General features: G+C 40.0%; 1 protein-coding gene across 2 annotated transcripts in view; it reads left to right on the forward strand.

The window, feature by feature from the left end:
• Positions 1-1,352: 1,352 nt before the first annotated feature.
• The window catches only part of LOC136857429 (RRP15-like protein), an 81,183-nt gene continuing 59,427 nt past the window's right edge, over positions 1,353-23,108 (forward strand). Inside the window, exons 1-2 of one of the 2 annotated variants that reach the window (XM_067136086.2) lie at positions 1,353-1,410; positions 14,947-15,296. In XM_067136086.2, coding sequence (XP_066992187.2) covers positions 1,365-1,410; positions 14,947-15,296 — 396 coding nt within the window. In that variant the 5' untranslated portion in view covers positions 1,353-1,364. Of the gene's footprint in view, positions 1,537-14,946; positions 15,297-23,108 lie in introns of both variants that reach the window. The other variant, XM_067136084.2, reaches the window with a different exon arrangement.

The following is a 23,108-nucleotide window of genomic DNA, read 5'->3' on the forward strand; positions in this document are numbered from 1 at the left end:
ACTTTTTTAGCTTTAGCATACCTGCCTGAAATCTTACGGTTGGATTTGTCTTTTTTCCTCATTTAAAACCAATGTATCATCACATTAAGACATTTGTCAATAACAATATCGGCACATTCCTTACACATCTGATGCAATGAATTAACATTTAATAGCTGGACAATTTTCCTCTTAACATGAAGCCTACTAACAGAAAGAAAATCTATAAAATCCCGGCTTTAATCTGAGAAGAGGGATAAAAGAAAGAAAAGTTTGAAAATGTTGTCGATAGTGATGCTTTGAGGAATATTTACGTACAATTAGAGTAAAAATGTAACATACCCTTGGCTGTATAGTCGAGGATTTTTAAAGTCGCTGGCCTGGAAATGATCTGAACAGATCTTATAATTCTTATACAAGCGTAACGTCCCTTCTTTCTTGTACACTTTATCCAAATCGCTTCTGTGACATTTCACAACCCACAGATCACACATACAACAACACATCAGTATTGAAGGTTAACTGCTGCACTGTACGATAAAATATGCGTATTATATTTTAAGCCCGTTAAAACATGGGTCGAGCAGGTCAGAAGATTATGAAGTACTATAAAAATCTCTGTCACTGGAAGAATATATATGCAAACACAATATTACTTACATGTTCTTGTCACGAGGGAACCTGAAGAACGAGCGCGCATTTTTCTCTACTACGTAATTACTGCAGCCAAACACAGCACATACCTTTCCCTCATGTTGAGAGGAGATATCAAGGAATGACACATGCTACTATTTAATTATGTCAACTCACTGAAAACGCATAAATAACACCAAACACTTCACACAAAAATACACGTGCTCTTATGACAGAATCAGTACCGTTCAGGTCTATCCGCTAGAGTGAGCTCCAATAGCTGTCCCTCGATATCTCGCTCAGTGTCGTGTATTGTCTCTACTGTATTTGGTGATAGATTTACACCCTTGTGCTGAAGCGGTCGACTTTGGTTATCTTCGAGATTCGTATTGGCAACCTTTGAAACACAAACTAAGAATCGCTTATCATCGCTGTGTGCCATCTGGCGTACACTTTAAGTACTCGTACTGTTGTTGTTTACACAGCAAAGCTAAACCATAGAATTCATGCTAGGAACAAGTTTCGCAACGAGAAATGTTATATAGTATTAAATATTGTGTGTGTGACACAGTTGTTTGCTTAAAATAATAAAGGTTTATAAAATTCATATCGATCGATCATATTATCGATTCAATTCAGATTTCATTTCCATTCAGTTGGCAGTATTGACGGAACCCTTCTTACTTCTCCAACGAGTACAAAAATCTATCACTAAAAAGTGCGCGGATAATATTTAAAATGATGCAAAGGAAATGATGCATTTCCCTTACTGGCCAAGCGAGGTAACTAAAATTCTCGGTAGGTGGAACTGATGATTGGCCAATCAATGGAACAAATTGTTTTTTAGCAACAACATGGCGGCCTCCACAAATGCATATCGTGTGAAGTTGTCTGAGGTTGTACCTGATCACGTGGAAGGCGAAGGTTGTAATTTTTATTGTTATTGACGTAATTTCGTATAGACCAGTAATGTAGAGGTTTATACCATTCAGTGGAGTCTCTTAATAAACCGTATTATGAAATATTTTTCCTAGAAAATTTATTTTGTGGGATACTCTGCATGCTAAACAGTCCTCATTTTTTGAGAGAATTTTTACATAATTTGTCTCTTCAGTGACTTTGTTCATATGTATAAAAGAGCTGTTAATATCTTCCCTAAGCAATGTTTGGAAGTATTTATTAAATATTGATTTGTCTCAAACGACTTTTTAGGTTAGGGTAGTTGATGCCATTCGCCTTACAGTTTGGTGGATCTGCTACAGATCGCCCTTTTTCTCTATTGTGTTCCTTGTAAAAAATCATGTATGCGCGGAAAATTATGAATTAATTAAATTAACATATTGAAGTTTCTAAGGAAACATGGACAATAGGGCTAACATAAGTCTGATATTTGGTTGGAAAGTTAAGTTATACTTCAGTTTTTTAGGGAATAGTAACGCCAGCCTCTGGTGACGAAAACAAAATCCATTCTTAAGTTATCTGTAGCCATTCATGTAATCAAAATCAACTAGGCCTGTGGTAACTGATGGAATAATATTAATCCAACCATCCAAAATATTGACCCGGAGAGTTTCATATTTCAAATTATTGCCTCGTAAATTACTTCCTCTGTTCTGTTGTTGATATGAGGTATATAATACTATATCATAATTTATAGAGTGATATAACTTGCCCAAAGTCAAGCAATTATTTTGTAGCCCTATATGTGCATTGTACAATATTAATTCAGTGTGTATAATATTGGCCTATCCGTTAGTGGGTTTCGTTTGGTTATGTTTGTTACGGGTAGTTATGAGCAAAATGAAATTATAAGCTGCAGTAACTTAGTTACGAACATCTCGCAAGTTGTTACAGTTGTCTTTGCCCCGATCTATGTCAATCTATAACATTGGTTTTCATAAGCCTGCCAGGTTGTGTGATCTTACATGGCTGCCAACTCTCTTGATGTAGGTGGGAGACTTGGTTTCTTACATTACTTCCCAACCACCTGATCACGTAATTATTTCTCCCGATTTTTAGTTAATGACTGTACAACTTTAAATATGTTTTGAAACTCCCATCAGTTTCAGAATGTTGCTTCAGTGGCTTCTTACATCATGGCTTACTGTGCTATGGTCGTGATTGTTGTACTTTTCAGGGGGTAGATCAGTGTGGTTCGTTTAAGTTCAGCTACAGTATTGTGATCAGTTGGTAATGCAGTTTTACTTTAACAAGGGTTTGTTCATGCAGTCGAGTCAGAAACAGTGCTACTTTTCTTGTAAGTAGTACTTTAATTTACCATACGGAATAGTGTGTTCATTGAAGATTTGATGTTTTAGGGCGAAGAAATATGATCTTATTCTGAAACAATTCTTGGAACAGTTTCCATTTAGACCTATTACAAAATCAAGGAAACGCTCATATTTTGTGTTCTAAATTATTTGTCGGTGTGATTTTTCGACATTGCATAGGTAAAAGCTATGTTTCCATAATCTCCTGACTTTTGGTTTTCAGAGGTTTAAAGCTGAAAATGATAACAGAACATCTGGCCACACATCAGCTAGTAAAATACGCATCTTCAACTACACATAGTGATTGGTTGGAGGTCGACCTTCAGCATTCACAGTGAGCCATGATGTAAGAAGCCACTAAAGCACACATTATGCTGCCATGGTATGCATAAATAAGTACATTACAGCTGAATTATATACCAGGATCTTTGTTGCAGCATTGCTGTCATTTCAAATTTTTTATATAAAGGCCAAAGGCAGGCATTTGTACAAGTGGAGGCACATGCTCCCCTAGTGCACTATCACTGCATTGTCCTACATAAGAGAGGCTTGCAGTGGTGTGTAACAGTGCACTAGCCGCCAGCGTCTTGCAAAGGTGTAGCAATCCAACAGATGAGCCCACTGCTACACTGGGGCGAAACGTAGGTACATTCACGATTGAAAAAGCTTAAATTGCTGTCATTGTTGTCAAACATCCTAAAGCTATACCAACATGGTTAATCCTATATTGGACTTTCAAATCAATATCTGCACTAAATGACAGGGTGCTACACGGGTAAGGGAAGGTGTTTACATTATGAAGGCTCACTCCATCAGTGTGCTGGCACTGATCTTTCTTTGTCCTTTTCCATACACCTTTGCTCATATACAAGTGTTTATATAGGAGTTAGACGACCAAACGATTTCGCCATTATATCCAGTATGCCGTTAAAGGTGATATTGCAATAAACAGTTGGGGGGTTGGTGACCTTGGTAATGAACATATCTCCTAGAAGGCTTACAAGGTAACATGTGTAGACCGTTGCAAATACTGTGATTTATGCAGGGGAGGGCATCATCGAAGCCTTCTTTGGACAGTGATCAGTGCCTGCCGTGTGAGGTGTGTGTTTCAAGTTGTATTTGAGTTGCAGGGAAGGGCATAACTATAGAGTCTGCCCCACAATGTTATTAACATGAGGTACCACTATGTGGTGACTGTGCTTTGTTTAATACTTAGGTTTCCACTAGTAGCGCTGGGGTAAGTAGAATAGCACTGGTGCCAACTGTTGGTTTGATATGGCTGTCCTTTTTTATTCTTGTCGTGCGGACAGTATGCACCGTGGCAATAGGAAAAAAGACCTCTTGAAGGGAGTGTTTGAGGGCTACTGTTCTCAGGACAAGAGATTGGCCTGGATGTGCAAAAATATGTTACAGCCACTAAATGACTTTTTTGTTGTAAGCCACGAGATTGAAGGAAGAATTGAGGAAAGGTAAGATTATCGTCCGACGTCATGACTCTTTCAAACTTCACAGGCCTCTTTAGCTTTCTTTTTTCTGCAATGGTTGGTTACAAAATCTCTACTGGGCGAGTTAGGCGTGTGGTTGTGAGCTTGCACCAGGAGGTAGTGGATTTGAACCCCACTTGTTGCCAGCCCTGAAGATGGTTTTCAGTGTTTTACCATTTTCACACCAGGCAAATGCTGGGGCTGTACCTTTATTAAGGCAACGGCAGCTTCTTTCCCTCTCCTAGCCCTATAAGACCTGCCTGTGTTGGTGCGACATAAACCCAATTGTAAAAGAAAAATCTCTGTCTCTTCACTGGTGGGAACAATATCCCGATATACCGGGCGAGTTGGCTGTGCGCGTAGAGGCACGCGGCTTTGAGCTTGCATCCGGGAGATAGTAGGTTCGAATCCCACCATCGGCAGCCCTGAAGATGGTTTTCCGTGGTTTCCCATTTTCACACCAGGCAAATGCTGGGGCTGTACCTTAATTAAGGCCACGGCCGCTTCCTTCCAACTCCTAGGCCTTTCCTATCCCATCGTCGCCATAAGACCTATCCGTGTTGGTGCGACGTAAAGCCCCTAGCAAAAAAAATATCCCGATATCCCGGCCAATACCAGTGATCCTTGGCAGAAGCAATGGATAATGGCGCTTAGACCATAACTTTAGGTTATAAAAGTAAATATACTTCTAAGGGCGATTGAGTTTATCCCTGGCAGGCGTAATGTACACCTCTCTCCTCCAGAATCATTCCTAGGTAAGAATAGCAGCATTGAAACTCACGTATTAGGTTATAATCCTTGCAGGGCGGACTCAGTATCTGTACCCAGGAAAGTTTGAGACAACACAAATGGGCAGTCCTCAAACCATAGAAGTTTTCAGTCTGGCCGAGATTCAAATCCAGAAGCTCTCAGACCAAAAGTCAGTGTTTCTCTCAGAGTTTGGAACAAGTAGGCCACTTTACATGCGTCTTATCTAAGCCTAGAAGAAGATTACACTTGGCAGGACTTCCCACAATGATGCTCTGTTGCCAGTCAGTCTGTATTTATCTCTCTTCGAAGGTTTGGTTGAGTAGCAGTGAAAACAAAAAATAATTAAATAATTTATAGCCTTGAGTTACATTCCTTCTATACATTGAATGAAATATTGAGTTTATGGAATTATTTTCAGGTATGTTGACATTATTCTTTAACATGCGTACTGGCAAATATGTAACCGAACTATTTTCTGACTTTTGCTTGTCTGATCCAAGAGAAATGCTCTGGTAAGAAAACTGACAAGAGCTTAGGAAGCAGCAATGGAGAGGAACAGTTTACCATTTGGAGAAACAACATACATCTGAAATTTTCAGCTGCAGCGTTCATTATTGGAGTATATAGCATGAATGACAGGGGACCATCGTTGAAAAAAACGAGGCCAACTTTTTTTTCCTTCTTTTTACCTGAACTTTGAAGGTGAATCTTTAGAGGTCTTACCTGCAGCCTAGTCAACTGGTTCCCTCCTCTGTTAACATACCGTTACTAGATCCACGTGCGGAAGCAGTACTGGTAGGCAATTTGGGGATTCATACACAGTTCCACCTGCAGTTTTAGTTGACTTCTTTCTGATGACTTCTACCGAGCGAGTTGGCTGTGAGGTTAGGGTTACGTAGTTGTGAGCTTGTGTTCGCAAGATGTTGGTTTAAAATCCCACCATCGACAGTTTTGAAGATGGTTTCCTCTGGTTTCCCATTTTTGCGCTAGGCCTTAACTAAGGCCACAGCTGCTTCCTTCCCACTCCTAGGTCTTTCCCTTCAATGTGTTTGTGCGACGTTAAACCACCAGTAAAAAAAAAAAATTATTTTCTTTCGTTCCCACTGGAACATAGGCATGCATCTCACTCATTCGCATGCGATCATCTTTACCTCTCTCCAACTGTTTTCCTGTTGTCCTATTCGTGTTTTATGTTTAAGGCCAAATAACCTAATTGAAGGTGTGAAAGTTAGTAGGCCACAGTACCCGCACTTGGTGGTGGGGCTGCCACTTAAGCCTCCAAGCAGGCTAATGTATTTCTAGGAATTTTTTAATATTGAAAACATTTCTTAGCAGGCAAAGTAGGGGTCCCCATACTACGAAAAATGTAAAATTAAGCAATTTCCTCAATTGTGCCAAACGTTGAAGGGCTAAAGAGCCCGGAAAGTGTTCAAATTGTGAGTCTTGAATAGCTCTATGAAACCAAAAAAACAAATTTCAAAAATCACTTCCGTTCTAAATGCAGTTTTGGAAGAACAGCCTACATTCGCTTGTTTTTGTACTCATTATCTTTTTATTCAATCCTAGCCAAATTAATTACATAAATCTTTCTGTAATGTGTTCTTTGGTTCAATACCCTCAGGTGTTTTTTTTTTTAATTTCCACGCCGAATGTAGTTATAAGGGCTTAAGTGAAAAACTGCATTGATTCACATTAGCGTTCATAGTGGTGCTTAAGTGACACAATGCATCGACTCACATTAGCGCTCGTAGTGGTGCTTAAGTGAAACTCTGCATTGACTCACATTAGCACCCGTAGTGGTGGAAAATGAGGCAAACTGCTGATCTAATTAACCAGATAATGATGATTAAGAAAAGGATTGTCATTTTTAGGAATAAATTAAGAATATATTCTCATACTTTATTATATTTTATTTACCTAAAATTCGTAGCTCATATCCCTAGAATCTTTTCAACATTGAGTTGCTTGCTTGAAGGGCTAGGTCTGTGGATTATTTTTTCCCCCTGTGTTTGAGGAGATCGCTCCTCTCTGCTACCCTGTGGTTTCTCTCTCTTTCCTCCCAGAGAGTGGAGTACCTCTTCTGCAAACTACACCGTTCTGAAGATCTCCTCTGCTGCAGCTGCCATTGAGGACATAAATATGGTACAAAGAACCTATAGTTCCGTTTCTATGAGTTGCGACTTGACAGTTAACCGGAAGTCGGACATTGGTGCCAAATTGTTACAAGTGCAAACAGCTGATTCACAACACGCAACAACAGGAATGTATATACTCGTAAATAAGTCCAGAATCAATTATTATTTGTAGCAACATGCTTAACTCACATAAGATTAACAATAACGCATAGCATATTTAGGATAAAGCTATAAGATAAAAACTGATCAATGCTTGAACAGACAAAATGCAAGAAAATGAAATTTCTACATATCATCTAGAACAGCTCGCATTGCTAATAGATTCGATTCCTCCTAAGGAAGGAAGAATCCTACAAAGTGAATACACCACTCATTTCTGAGTCACTATCGGCATTGTCATCGTTTGTTGAGGTTTCACTCTCGCTTGACCATAACGAGATAATGTCTTCAACATAATCGTCTGTGATACTTTCCCTCTCCCAAGCTTCACTTATCTTGGACTGTCTCTCACAGCCTGCACTTACACGGCCTACAGCTTCCGAAAGAAATCTTTCAACTTCCGAAACTGTGAAGAGTCGGTTATTCGCAGCTGCATAATTCTTCACTTGGGCCCAAATCAATTCTATGGCGTTAAAATGGCAATGGTATGGTGGAAGGCGAACGCCTCGTGGCTATTTCATCCCCCAAGTAAAACTGGGTACTAGGGCTTGTTTTACAAGATGCACGAGATCCCCCTCCTCATGTCATCGTGAACCAAATGTTGTGCTCCTTCAACCACTCGATCAAGTCATTATTTCTAGTCGTCATTGTTGGTGCTTTGTCAAGAATGACGCAGTGAACTGACAAAGACCACAAAAAGAACTGAGCACAATACAGCACACAGCTGGTAGCACGTGGTTATAGTAAACAACAGATCGACAACACTGGTAACCGTAAGTAGGGTCTAACACGCTCTGTTGGAGCGATTGGCTGTTTATTCATTCGAATAGCCTCCGCCAAAAGGCAGCACTTAAATGTCAAGTCAAAATTCATAAGAACTGAACTGTAATGTAGGTGCGGTCTGTTGTTTAGTCTCTGGCCCCCCACCTGGGGCTCTCCACCATGTCAAAGTACCAGACTGTAGGGGAATTCAATTGATTGATGCAGTAAGTCTAGGATTAAGCTAGATAAATATGAGAAGAGAGAAGAACCATAAAGTGAAGAAGCATTCAATTGGTTAAAAAAAAATTCGAACACAGGACAAGCACAAAAGGAGAAAAGGGTCAGAAGGGGATAAGTATTGGAAGGAAACAAGCAAGTGTCAAATCAAGTGATATAATGAGAGACAGGAATGCAAAATTCAGTGAGTTCCTCTCATCAGCTGGCCAGCAGGCACGCCCAGCTTATCTGCCTCCCATTGACTCATAACTTCCTGTTACACAGTACAGTGACAGCACGGGAATGTCCGCACTACGCACTTCAGGTCCGTGCTTAGAATGTGTATTAAGTGTTGATCTGTTGCTCCAACTGTTCTCGAGTTGTGAAGTGTTACTTCGGGGTATATTTCTCATAATATCTCCACATATGTACACAGTAGAGGAAAGGGAATTTATGTGTGATAATTGTCGTTAAGGCGATTTGTAATACAATTTCCAGGTGTTCGACCTCCACATAGAGAGACTGTGCGGAAACTCGTTAACAAATTGAGAGGAACTGGTTCTTTACTCAATAAGAAGCAAAGTGTTAAAAAAACGTGTATTTAACGGTGGAAAAGTAAAAGACTGCTTAGACAAGAAGCCGGGGTTTCGAAGAGCTCAGCATGCCGGGCTACAAAAATGTTAAAATGTCATAAGGTACAAGCTTATTTTCTTAATTACTAGTTGTTATATCATTCATAAGATAAAGTGAGCAGAGTGCTGTCCTTGTTGCTATGCTGCAGAGCGGGGAGTGATGAGTCAACAGGAGGCTGATAAGCTGGGCGTGCCTGCTGGCCAACTGATGGGAGAAACTCACTGTAGATATAGAGAGAGACAGGAATGCAAAATAGATGTATCAAGCTGACTCCCGCTCCCCTGATAAAGCTGGGAAGTAGAAACGAGCTTGTTGTGGACTGAGAAGAGATGGACTTAGAGGTGAGCTTGATGAGGAGAGAACCTGGTAGTGTATGGAGATGTGGAGATTGTACTCTCCTCTTTCAGTTCCTCCCTCTTCCCACACTGTGTTCCTGTCTCTCTGTATGCGACTTGCTTGAAATGTTCAGACATCTCGACAGTCACAGCACATACTCTACTCTACTCACTCGGAAACTGACTGCCACGACTGATTGTATCAAGAATGCATGGTAGATGGTTAGTTACGTAAGAATATACAGTGCCACTTACCGGAAAGCACTAAGACTTCTCATTTGCGCAGTATTTTCAAAGTTTGCTAATTTTTTTAAGAGGCTTCAGAAACTGTAAGGGAAGAGGTAGGTAGATATTGACTTTTAACCCTTAGCACTCAAAATAAATTTGTGTGTAAAAAACTCAAGTAACAAGTTAACAAATTCCACCTTTCCACCATTTTAATAATCTTTGATTATTTTTACATTAAAAGAACATTGATCTATTTAAAAACTATGCAGTTTTCATTTTCTTTTGAGAACATCTTCAGCTGGGTTCATAGTTCAAGATTAAAATATAAACCAAGTACAGGTTTCATAGATACGAAGGTAATCCCAAAAGTAAGGTGGTCTATTTTTTATTTAAATACTTAGACCTGTTTATTTCTACAATGATTTACATCATTTTACAGCTTGAACATTTCACTATTTTTCTACATGATCACCCTTTTGGTCGATGCATTTTTTGTAGATGCTGTGACAGTTCTTGTATGCCCATGTCATACCAGCTCTCCACCATGCTGTTCAGGAAGTTGTGAACCTCACCTTTCATCTCGTCGTCAGTGCTGAATCGCTTTCCAGCCAAATGTTCTTTCAACTTAGGGAACAAGTGATAGTCACTGGGCACCAAGTCGGCACTATAGGGTGAGTGGGTGATGATGTTCCACTGAAACTGTTGCAGAAGAGCAGCGGTTTGCCGGGCGAGCGTTGTCATGGAGAATGTTTACGCCCTTGCTGAACATTCCTCTTCTCCGGTTCTGTCTCACAATACCTGTCAGTGATAATTGTGGTCCCAGCGGGCATAAAATCGACCACCAATACCCCTTTTCGATCCCAAAACACAGTTGTCATGACTTTACCAGCAGACTGCGTTTGCTTGAATTTCTGCAGCTCTGGCCAAGTCGGGACTATAGGGTGAATGGGTGATGATGTTCCACTGAAACTGTTGCAGAAGAGCAGCGGTTTGCCGGGCGAGCGTTGTCATGGAGAATGTTTACGCCCTTGCTGAACATTCCTCTTCTCCGGTTCTGTCTCACAATACCTGTCAGTGATAATTGTGGTCCCAGCGGGCATAAAATCGACCACCAATACCCCTTTTCGATCCCAAAACACAGTTGTCATGACTTTACCAGCAGACTGCGTTTGCTTGAATTTCTGCAGCTCTGGCCAAGTCGGGACTATAGGGTGAATGGGTGATGATGTTCCACTGAAACTGTTGCAGGAGAGCAGCGGTTTGCCGGGCGACATTATGGCGTGATTGTTGCTTGGTCTCAGGTGTAAAGTGGAACGCCCAGGTTTCGTCACCCATGAGAATTGAGTCCAAAAAGTTGTACTGTTCAGCTGCAAAGCGTTGAAGAAATGCATGGGAAGAATAGACTCGTTGCCGTATGTAGTCTTCAGTCAGCGTGTGTGGCACCCATCTTGCGCACACCTTCCGGTATTTTAACTTTTCCATTAAAATTCTGTGAGTAGCACTTCGGGAAATCTCAGGAGCCAGAGATCATCCAGGGTGATCTGCCAATCTTCATGCATGATTTGCTCAACCTTCACGACTGTCTCGATGGAAATTGACGGTCTCCTGCTCCTTGGTTCCCCGTGAATTTCAGTCCGACCCGCTGCAAACTCTCTATACCACTTACAAACATTTTTGACATCCATGCACGACTCACCATACACTTCCGTCCATTGGCGATGGATTTCAATCGGTTCAGTACCTTTTGCGTTCAAAAACCGAATAACTGCACGCACTTCGCACTTGGCGTTAACATCCAACGGGAGCTCCATTCTCGACGGCTACCAAGCCAAGACTAGAGTGCCTCAGCGCGGTGTGCGTATGTTTATATGCGAGCTCGGGAAACACTCTTCACAATATTGTGACCAACAGCCACACGAACAGAGTTCTGTATTTATAAAAAAAAAATAGGAGACATGGTTCTACTTTACTAGCGATAAGTACCACCATTATTAGGAGCCGATGACCTGGATTTTGGACCCCTTTTGACAGCAAGCATCATCGATTCAGGATTGTGCTTTAGAAGCAGTCCCTTGTCAGTAATACTATTGTTTTACGATAGTTTCTGGGAATGTGGGGTATTGCAGGTCAGATCCACTGATTGTTTTAAATTCATATTCACCCATTCATTCTTTGTCATCATGTTTTGAATTCTGGTCAGTGGATGATTTTGGGGTTTTTAAATTGGCGTTACATTTCATCTCATTTCGTACCATTAGGGGCCAATGACCTAGATGTTAGAACCCTTTAAACAACAAGCATCATCATCATCAAACTTCATAGAATGTGGTTTGGTGGACTAGGGGATAGGAACATGTACGGTAAGTAGCAAAACAGATTACACTGAAATTATTGCACGTCTGCTGTCCACATTTCCCCAGCAATGAAGTATTTATTTATCGTGTATAATAGTTTGGTGGAAGCTGGACGAGGGATATGGATGATGAATAGTTCAGCATATTGGGAATTCACTGTTGTGTTATGGTTCTCACAACAGAGGAGAAGGTATTTATCATGGAATGATATTTCCGGTCGTACACAGTCGGGCATGAGATTGGTCTGAGTTTGTACAATTTTTCGCAGAGCAAGACCTAAAATTTGATGTCTGCATGACAAGGGCTAAGTTAACGTACCGTATATCTCATTCTCAGTGGCTGGAATCCATTCCCTTACCCTAAGCGAAACTGAGATAAAATTCCTATATAAATGGTCTGTTATTGTACTTGAACTCGTCCAGCTGACTGTGACAGGAACAAATCACTTCGCTGAGCAGTACATAAAGTCCCGGGGAATGTTATCTCATGATATGGATGTTCATTCCCATAGGGAACCTGAAATATTTGTCCCATATGAGTAAATTTATAATACCAATATAAATGGTCCGTTATTGGACATTATAAATTTTCCAGGTAACTCATTCCTGGTTGCCAGCGTTTCGCCCCCGTGTGCTAGGTTGGGCTCATCAGTTGGTACCTAGCACACCCACCAAGACACTGGCTAGTGCATACCATGGAGGCCATTGCGTAGGCTACTTCGAGCCACCGACAGTGCCAATGCACTATAAGAGACTTTGTCTCTTCACCAAAATGTTGATGCCTGCTTGGCCATTAGATGATATGGATGTTGATTCCCATAGGGAACCTGAAATATTTGTCCCGAATGAGTAAATTTATAATACCAATATAAATGGTCCGTTATTGGACCATAGTGCATTGGCACTGCCAGTGGCTCCAAGTAGCCTACGCAGTGGCCTCCATGGTATGCACTAGCCAGTGTCTTGGTGGATGTGCTAGGTACCAACTGATGAACCCAACCTAGCACACGGGGGCGAAACCCTGGCAACCAGGAATGAGTTAACTGGAAAATTTATAATGTCCAATAACGGACCATTTATATTGGTATTATAAATTTACTCATTTGGGACAAATATTTCAGGTTCCCTATGGGAATCAACATCCATATCATGAGATAACATTCCTCGGGACTTTATGTACTGCTCAGCATAGTGATGTGTTCCTGTCACAGTCAGCTGGACGAGTTCAAGTACAAAAAAAAGTTTTGAGCCTTTACTGGTTCCATAACATTACATTACACCTTACTGAATGTTTATTTCTTATGTAATTATCCAGGTCTTCCCAATAAAAATTACAACCACCACTACCATCTCCGGCATGAATAGTGTCGGCGACAATAGTCTCTTCTGTATCATTTCGCCCTCATATGGTCTAATTTGGCAACATCAGCATCACTGCCATCAAAGTTATCTCTAAAATTACAATTACTGTCCTCAGAATCACTAAAACACTCATTTAATGTGCGTTCTATAGCATCACTAGAAAAATTTTCCCTGGTTACCGACGCCATTGCGGGAACGCTTCACCTAGGTGGCTGTAAAGAGACTTCAAACATAGTTGGAAGGAAACTCACGAGATAGAACGACAATGAATATGCGGCAGAATGCGTGTCAGACTTGTCACTCCACAGCAGCAGGCGGCTACTGCATTACATATGTTACACATCATTGCAAGCTGTTGGGTTAATAATTGGCCATGCAGCAGAAACAGAACTTCCATTGGAACCATTTGCAAAAATTATGAGGAAGTGAGAGGTTTGGCAACTCCATAGGGACAGCAGGCACATCTCCATGGCGACCGTAATAACTATACCCCTACTCCCTTCTCTCCAGCCAGGCAAGCAGTCAGTGGACCCTGTCAGAACACTTCTACTAAAATGAGGACATTTTTTCAGCCTTCAGGGCTGTTTAAGTTTCCGTTCCTCTGACCATTTACCTTGTGTAGGTTCCTGTTTTTCGTAAGTTATGAATTTTATTATGGTCCGTATTGACAATTCATCGCTATCAAAGAGTAGGGAAAGGTCCACCTATAACAATGCCATTAAAAATTTAAATAACATTCCCCATCTGTATAGTCGAGCCACTTGATTTGTAAATTATGTCTTGTTCATTAGTAATATTAGGTATTGGTTTGTATGTAGCTTGAAGGCGAACATTCATAACTTGAATAAGTATTCCTTTTCATCAGATGTAGTGATCTATTGTTTAATTTGGTTTGAAGTGAATGTCTGAAAAGAAAATATTTGAAGTGAATTATTGAGAAAACAAGGGAAGCTAGAAGATCAAGATTAATATACAGCTATATGAGACTTGCCCCTATGTTTCTTGTAAATTGTGTGCACTTGGCACGGACACCAACACCAGACTGACTGTTACGAGGAGTAGGGGTTGGAGGAGTGATGTGTAAATGTTATTGAATAGGTGGATCCTTCTGTACCCTTTGATAGTCCTGTTCTTCTTCCTCAAATCCCCATGTCTGCACTATATTTCATTCCGATCTAGTAAATTTGGTGATTCTAGGTCAGTAAGGTCGTTTTCCATTAGCTTATACTACTTTGGTCTAGTGGCCTTATTTTGCAAAACATTCTCGATTTTATGGGAAAGTCTGGGATGGTCCATTCTTTCTAAATGCCCTCTAAATTAGATTTGTCGCAAGACTATACAAGCACGACATTGATATCTTAGCACTGAGTTTGCAGAGTCGCATCTAACAAATTTTTAATCGTGTGTGAAGTTTCGTCTTAATTGTACGTAAAATATATAATATTGACTAGGAGGATTAAAATAGTTTTGTACAATTTTGTAAGATAAACAGATATAATTCGGTGAGGGGGAATTTTGCATGCTTAGTCCATTCTTGATAAAATGCCTCTCCTTCAGTGAGGTGAAACTGACAATGTACCAATGTCTTGCAAAATCTCTCCTCTATTATTTTGTAAAATTCATTGTTTCTGTTTCCAAAAATTGTAGATCCTGAAGATGGAGCTAGCAGCAGTGGCGACGATTCCAGCGTTAATGATTCGGTTGAAGAGGATGGAAAAACGGAGGCTGTGGAGGAAGAAGAGGAGAATGTGGAAGAGAAGTCGAGTGGGAATCCTGGATGGGCTGATGCTATGGCCAAAATTCTCAAAACTAAAAAACCAAAAGGAAAAAAGACTATTGTACTTTCAAAAGCAAAGAAATTGAATATGATTAAAGAAAAAGCTGCAGTTGTCACTCCAGGATTTGAAATTGAAGGTGAAATAAAAGAAGAGAAACCAGATATCACGGCCATATCAGTCATGGAACAGTCTAATCAGAAGAATGTCGTAAGAGTGAAGGTAATTTTTTTCAAATTAAAGTTGAAACTTAATGCTCAGAGAGGCATGGAAAAAGAGAAGATAAAAGCGTGTAAGTGCATGCTGCTTTTTCTATGATACAAATTTCTTGAAAAAAAAAAGCAAAAATTGATTCAATTAATATTTAATTTTACATCTGCATTATACTTAAATGATCTTTCAGCATATTAGGTCCTGCACAGACTATTTTTATTAGAAAAGTATAGTTTCAGTTTATCACAGGAAGTCTGCATATTCTTATACAATTTTGATCTGATTTGCTTTAAGATAAAATAATTCACAGATGTGTTGCCTGTATGTAAGAAAGTGTTTGTTAATTAATATTGAATATGACTAATGTCTAACTATTGCTGCAGAGAATTTGATAATGGTTGTTTCTTTCTGGTACTGAAGTTGTTTTTCCAATCTATAAGTCTGCTGTCATTCAACAAATGCCTTTGGAAGAGTTTCTCTTGCCCCCAAAAGACGACTTACCACTGTAATATCTTGCAAATAAGAGAATTGTTGGCTGATAGTTTTCTTCACGTTTTCAGTGTATCCACTGAACAGTGATAAACAAAATTTAAAAAATTAACATTCATTCATTCATTATCATTATAGACTGTTATGCCTTTAAGCGTTCAGTCTGCAAGCCTCTGAGAATTTACTAAACGTCGCCATAATCCTCGATTTGCAACTAGTGTTGTGGCCTCATTTAGTTCTATACCTCTTATCTCTAAATCGTTAGAAACAGAGTCTAACCATCGTCGTCTTGGTCTCCCTCTACTTTTACCCTCCATAACAGAGTCCATTATTCTCCTAGGTAACCTATCCTCCTCCATTCGCCTCGCATGACCCCACCACCGAAGCCGGTTTATGCGTACAGCTTCATCCATCGAGTTCATTCCTAAATTAGCCTTTATCTCCTAATTCCGAGTTCCCTCCTGCCATTGTTCCCACCTGTTTGTACCAGCAATCACTCTTGCTACTTTCATGTCTGTTACTTCTAACTTATGAATAAGATATCCTGAGTCCACCCAGCTTTTGCTCCCGTAAAGCAAAGTTGGTCTGAAAACAGACTGATGTAAAGATAGTTTCGTATGGGAACTGACTTCCTTCTTACAGAATACTGCTGATCGCAACTGCGAGCTCACTGCATTAGCTTTACTACACCGTGATTCAATCTCACTTACTATATTACCATCCTGGGAAAACTCACAACCTAAATACTTGAAATTATCGACCTGTTCTAGCTTTGTATCACCAATCTGACATTCAATTCTGTTGAATTTCTTACCTACTGACAGCAATTTAGTCTTCGAGAGGCTAATTTTCATACCATACTCATTGCACCTATTTTCAAGTTCCAAGATATTAGACTGCAGGCTTTCGGCACAGTCTGCCATTAAGACCAAGTCGTCAGCATAGGCCAAACTGCTTACATTTCCACCTAACTGAATCCCTCCCTGCCATTTTATACCTTTCAGCAGTTGATCCATGTAAACTACAAACAGCAAAGGTGAAAGATTACAGCCTTGTCTAACTCCTGTAAGTACCCTGAACCAAGAACTCATTCTACCATCAATTGTCAACATAAATGCCTTTGATTTTAATAATCTACCTTTAATTCCATAGTCCCCCAGTATAGCGAACATCTTTTCCCTCGGTACCCTGTCATATGCTTTCTCTAGATCTACGAAACCTAAACACAACTGCCTATTCCTCTCGTAGCATTTTTCAATTACCTGGCGCATACTGAAAATCTGATCCTGACAGCCTCTCTGTGGTCTGAAACCACACTGGTTTTCATCCAACTTCCTCTCAACGACTGGTCGCACCCTCCCTTCCAAGATGCCAGTGAATACTTTGCCTGGTATACTAATCAATGAGATACCTTGATAGTTATTGCAATCCTTCCTGTTCCCTTGCTTATAGATAGGTGCAATTACTGCTTTTGTCCAATCTGAAGGTACCTTACCAACACTCCACGCTAATTTGACTACTCTATGAAGCCATTTCATCCCTGCCTTCCCACTATACTTCACCATTTCAGATCTAATTTCATCTATTCCTGCTGCCTTATGACAATGGAGTTCATTTACTATCCTTTCCACTTCCTCAAGCATAATTTCACCAACATCATTTTCCTCCTCCCCATGAGCTTGGCTGTTTGCAACACCACCATGATGATTTCCTTTTACATTGAGAAGATGTTCAAAATATTCCCTCCACCTCTCCAGTGATTCCCTGGGATCTATTATGAGTTCACCTGAATTACTCAAAACACTGTTCATTTCCTTTTTCCCTCCCTTCCTAAGATTCTTTATTACTGTCCAGAAAGGTTTCCCTTTCCAGGTTATTACCAAAATCTTCCCATAACTTCTTTTTGGATTCAACAACTATTTGTTTCGCTCTGTTTCTTTCATCTACGTACCAATCCCTGTCTGCCTCGGCCCTTGTTTGGAGCCATTTCTGATAAGCCTTCTTTTTACGTTTACAGGCTGCTCTCACTTCATCATTCCACCAAGATGTTCGCCTTTTCCCATCTTTACACACAGTTGTTCCTAGGCATTCCCTTGCTGTTTCTACTACACCACCCCTGTATGCCACCCATTCACTTTCTATATCCTGAACCTGCTTACTGTGTACTGTTCGAAACTTCTCACTAATCATATCCATGTACTTCTGTCTAATTTCCTCGTCCTGGAGATTTTCTACCCTTATTCGTTTGCAGACAGATTTCACTTTCTCTATCCTAGGCTTAGAGATACTTAGTTCACTACAGATCAGATAGTGGTCTGTATCATCGAAAAATCCCCGAAAAACTCGTACATTCCTAAAAGATTTCCTGAATTCAAAGTCTGTTAAGATATAGTCTATTATGGATCTGGTACCCCTAGCCTCCCACGTGGGGCGGTGAATAGCCTTATGCTTGAAGAATGTATTCGTAACAGCTAAACCCATACTAGCACAGAAGTCCAGCAAACGCTTCCCATTCCCATTAGCTTCCATATTTTCCCCACATTTACCAATCGCCCTTTCGTATCCTTCAGTTCTATTCCCAACTCTCGCATTGAAATCGCCCATTAGCACTATTCTATCCTTGCTGTTGACCCTGACCACGATGTCACTCAATGCTTCATAAAACTTGTCAACTTCATCCTCATCTGCACCCTCACATGGTGAATACACGGACACAATTCTTGTTCTAATTCCTCCCACTGACAAATCTACCCACATCATTCGCTCATTTACGTGCCTAACCGAAACTGTGTTGCTAGCAATGGTATTCCTGATAAAGAGCCCTGCCCCAGACTCTGCCCTTCCCTTTCTAACACCCGTCAAGTACACTTTATAATCTCCTATCTCTTCCTCCTTATCTCCCCTTACCCGAATATCACTTCCTCCTAGCACATCCAGATGCATCCTCTTTGCTGACTCAGCCAGTTCTACCTTCTTTCTTCCATAAGCCCCATTAATATTGATAGCTCCCCATCAAATTCCATTTCGTTCGCCAAGTTGTTTCCAAGGAGTCCCTCGCCTGTCAAATGGGAGTGGGACAACATTACTCCCATAGGTCTGAGGCTTGCTTAAAGTGTTCTGAGCTCGGTAAATTCATGAAGCAGGATGCTGCTCTACTTGCACATAGTCCAAGTGAGGATCTCTCCTCTAACTGGTTATGGACCACCGGTGAATTGTATAGTCCTAGCCGCCTGAGCACAAGGAGGGCCACGACTCAGAATATGTCCGAGATGCCCACTCCCATTCCATAGCAACTGGTATCCCGACTCTCAGGACCACTTACTAGGCCACTCAGCCGTTGCCCATGGTTCACGAACTAGGACGTGACTACAGTAACCCACAAACATGAACCAAAAAATTAACAAAGAAATTAAATTTTAGAATGGTTGAAACACAATCATAAAATCAAAATTTTACAAGGTAAAATACACAGCGGCTAAGGCCAGGCAAAGGAAGGAACGCTACGAGGTGTGTGATTGTAGCCTTTCATGAACAAAACATTCGGAACACTGTAATTTTCCTAAGAGCTCTATTTATTAAAATAACATTATTTAAAATCCAAAAGAAATACAAACAAGACTTAAATAACATAATCAGAAAAAAAGGGAAATTAAGTGTGGTATAACATACTCAAAAGTTCAAAATAGAGTCACGTGCGCCCTGCACGACAGGTTATGTACATAGCCCTATGTGTCATGTAAAATCCTACTTTGATGATTCACATCCTTGTTACAGCAGGCTAGTCCCATACTAAGTTTACCATAAGTAGATAAAGGTTTACATAACCAAAGATGTAAAATAATGTAAAGCTATGTCGTCAACAAAACCATTTCAGGAGTAGGGAATGTAAAACTCACATTCGGTGAAGCAGAAACTAAAGTATGGCAAACTTGATGGATCAGTTTAAGTTAATAAAAAGGTAAAAAAAAAGTTTGCCTCGCCTGTAGTTGAGAACCTACATCATCGTGCTTATAGAAGATTTAGCGGTTAACGTGAATTCCGACAGTGAACTGCATAATTCAAGAAAAGTTTACACTAAAATTTCAGTGATGTTACAACTGAAAATCAAAAGAAACAAGAGTGCTTACCCTAAAGAGAGTTGAACTCCCCATTTGAGTAGAGCTCAGACCAACCCCATTCAGCTGCTAGGAAAGGCAACAGACATTCACACGCTGCCACCAAGGAACCGGTCAAGTTTGAGAAACAGGAAATGGGGTGAGCAGAAAAGAGATTAATAAGAATGCAGAGTTAACCCTCAAGTCTCACGTTAACCAATTACAATCTTTTTTATTCTGTCCAATCAAATACCTCTTCCTTCTGACTGACACTGTTAGTTGCACAAGTTTTCAAAAAGTCCAATCTAATGAAACAGGATGTAATGCTTCCAGAACTGCACGTGTACCCTTCATGTCCGTACCACCTTTGCCTTTGGCAGTTTTATAAATATCATCAGCTACGTTCACTTATAGTTAGGTATAAAAAGATGAAAGTATACACAATATATTATTCTCATAGCAATCTTGATCGCTTCACTAAAGAAACTTTGTCTAAAGGGGAAGGACTATGGTGGTGGTGGTGGGAAGGAATGCTTCAGGTGTGTAATTAAAAACTTATCCTTAACTAAAATACTATTGAAACATATGTTCAACTTCCAGATAAGGAGATAAAAAGGTTTGAAAAAACACTGGTTAACTTGTTGTAATCTTATCAGTTAAAGTGTATTCCCCATTGTCAAATTTAAATGCTCTTGCGACTCAGTGTTGGGACATTCTTTGAAGTTTGTCATTTGCCCATGAACTAAGAAATTGAGCAGTTTGTAAAACGATCTGCAATCGATAGAGAAATAGGGAAATATTTTAGAAAACTTTTTTCTGAAAGTGTGTAGTGTTTTCTTTGTTAACATGTAATACTGTATTCAGCGACACTTTTACACACACGTGCTTTCACATGTGAGGTAATAGATGCAAACGTCAATAAGGAAGCACAACATTTACACGGCACATATTCTGCATGTTCTCGATTCACAGTTGTTGCTAGCAAGAAGTATTCCCGCACTTCGCTCTTCATCCTTTCTTACTTTAGTAATTGTCTTTGGACTTCCATTGCATGTTCGCAATGAATGTCGTAGTGACTGCGAAAGTGAATCAGTCAGACCGAATGTGGTGCGTTCGCTCAGACCATCAAGCGCCAAGCGGTCGGACAGGTCACGCTCGCTAGCAGAGCAGGACTCAACTACACGACTACCTTCGTTCGACTGACCGTAAACTGGGAATTCAGACTTTTACTGTCCATATTATCTTGTTTATTTTAAGTTTTATCTTCATTAAATGTTATCGTCTTATTAAATGAAACCCATAAATATTTAATTTCATGGTGGTCACCAAAGTTGGTGATATTTCCATAAATGGTTGGTAATTTATATGACACCAACATTCCATGTTCATTTATTGTGGTGGTTAACTTTGCATTATAAAAGCCCTATTTCCTGCAACATTTGGATTGTATTCATTACTGGAAAAGAGGCAGCTTCCTTGGTATTAACTACAGTAACTAAATCATCATCAAAGCATAGTGGTGGTGGTTATTATTGTTTTAAGAGGGAGTACAACTGGGCAACCATACAACACTAATCAGAGAGAGAAACATAGAAGAGATCTGACTCTTCAAAAATTAAAGGTATCAGGCAAAGAAAGAGCCACAAAGGGCATGAAAATTAATGCCTCCCTAGACCTCAAATGCTCTAATACCGTCGGGGTCTGATAAGATGGATGAAAGTGCGGAGCCTGGCACAGGATCTGTATCAGGTCAGTTGAAAACCATAGGTATTGGTTACATTTTGTTCATTGATTTCATTTAGGATGGGTAATACCGAAGAAGTATGATTGAGAAGCGAAGATGTGAGAAAGGAGGTTGGAATGGAAAGCTTAAATAAGAACGCCATTGATACGAATAAACTAAGATGGTTTGGACATGTAAAGAGGATGGAGGAGGAAAGGGGCCACGTGGTGTGGGTCACATAGCTGTCAGCTTGCATTTGGGAGATAGTGGGTTCGAACCCCATTGTTGGCAGCCCTGAAGATGGTTTTCCGCTATTTTCACACAAGGCAAATCCTGGGACTGTACCTTAATTAATGCCACAGTCACTTCCAACTCCTAGCCCTTTCCTATGCCATCATAGCCTGGGACATAAAGCAAATGTTACCATTTAGAGATTCTTAGCAACTGAACCAAAGTATAATTAGTTCTAATATTATTCCATGGATATCAGCCATGGCTGTAAGTATGAAAGGTATTTCAAGGGATATAGCATAAAATCAAAATGATAATCATCATCATATCATAATTCTCCATTTCAGTTTTCCAGGTGTGGTGATAAAGCTGAAATATTGAACAATAATTTACAAAAGATTGAAATAGTAAAACGATTCATATATCTCGGAGAATGGACTAGTTGGAATGCTGTAGAATGCAAAGCAATCTAATCCAGGGAAAACTGGCCTTCCAACTAACAAAAGATTCATACAACAAGAAATCCCTTTCATGGGGTCCAAAATTAAACAAGTGATTAAACCAGAAGCACTATATGCAGCAAAAACATCAAACATAAATTTCAAAGGCCAGATGGAGAAACTCTAACTAAAAGAAAGGAAAATTTTAAGAAAGATCATAGGACCAAAATTTCAGGACAATAAGATAACATACAGTGGAACCTTGATATCTCGAATCATTACATAAAATTAGTTTCATGGTCCGTATCGCACTTCAGTAGATTCACAACTAAGTATTTATTTATTTTCCACCTAGTCGATACAATGACTGCCTAAGGCAATTTAATGGTTTTTTAAGGACACTTCCTCTAAAGCATTACTTTGTCAATTTATGTATTTTTCATCTAAACAGTGTTATGTGGCTGAAGATGTTGATAATATACGAAACATGTACCACTTTAAAACATTAAATTGCCTTAGGCAATCATTGTATCAACTAGGTGGAAAATAAATAAATACTTAGTTGTGAATCTCGAATCATCTCTGGAGCACCCCCTGTGGGTGGGAGACGCAGATGAAGAATACACCCACGGTATCCCCTGCCTGTCGTAAGGTATGACTAAAAGGGGCGACCGAGGGATGATCGAATTAGAACCATGAGACTACTTGTAATTAGTACCACCATGCGGGGAACACCATGGGTCACTTTTACTTACGCGTAGTACCATTATGTTAGGTACAAAATAGGTTTGTGATTAGTAGTAACAGAGAGCACTGTTGGCTTTTATATTACTTGTGATTAGTA

This window comes from Anabrus simplex, chromosome 1, assembly GCF_040414725.1.
Source record: "Anabrus simplex isolate iqAnaSimp1 chromosome 1, ASM4041472v1, whole genome shotgun sequence".
NCBI classification, from domain to species: domain Eukaryota; kingdom Metazoa; phylum Arthropoda; class Insecta; order Orthoptera; family Tettigoniidae; genus Anabrus; species Anabrus simplex.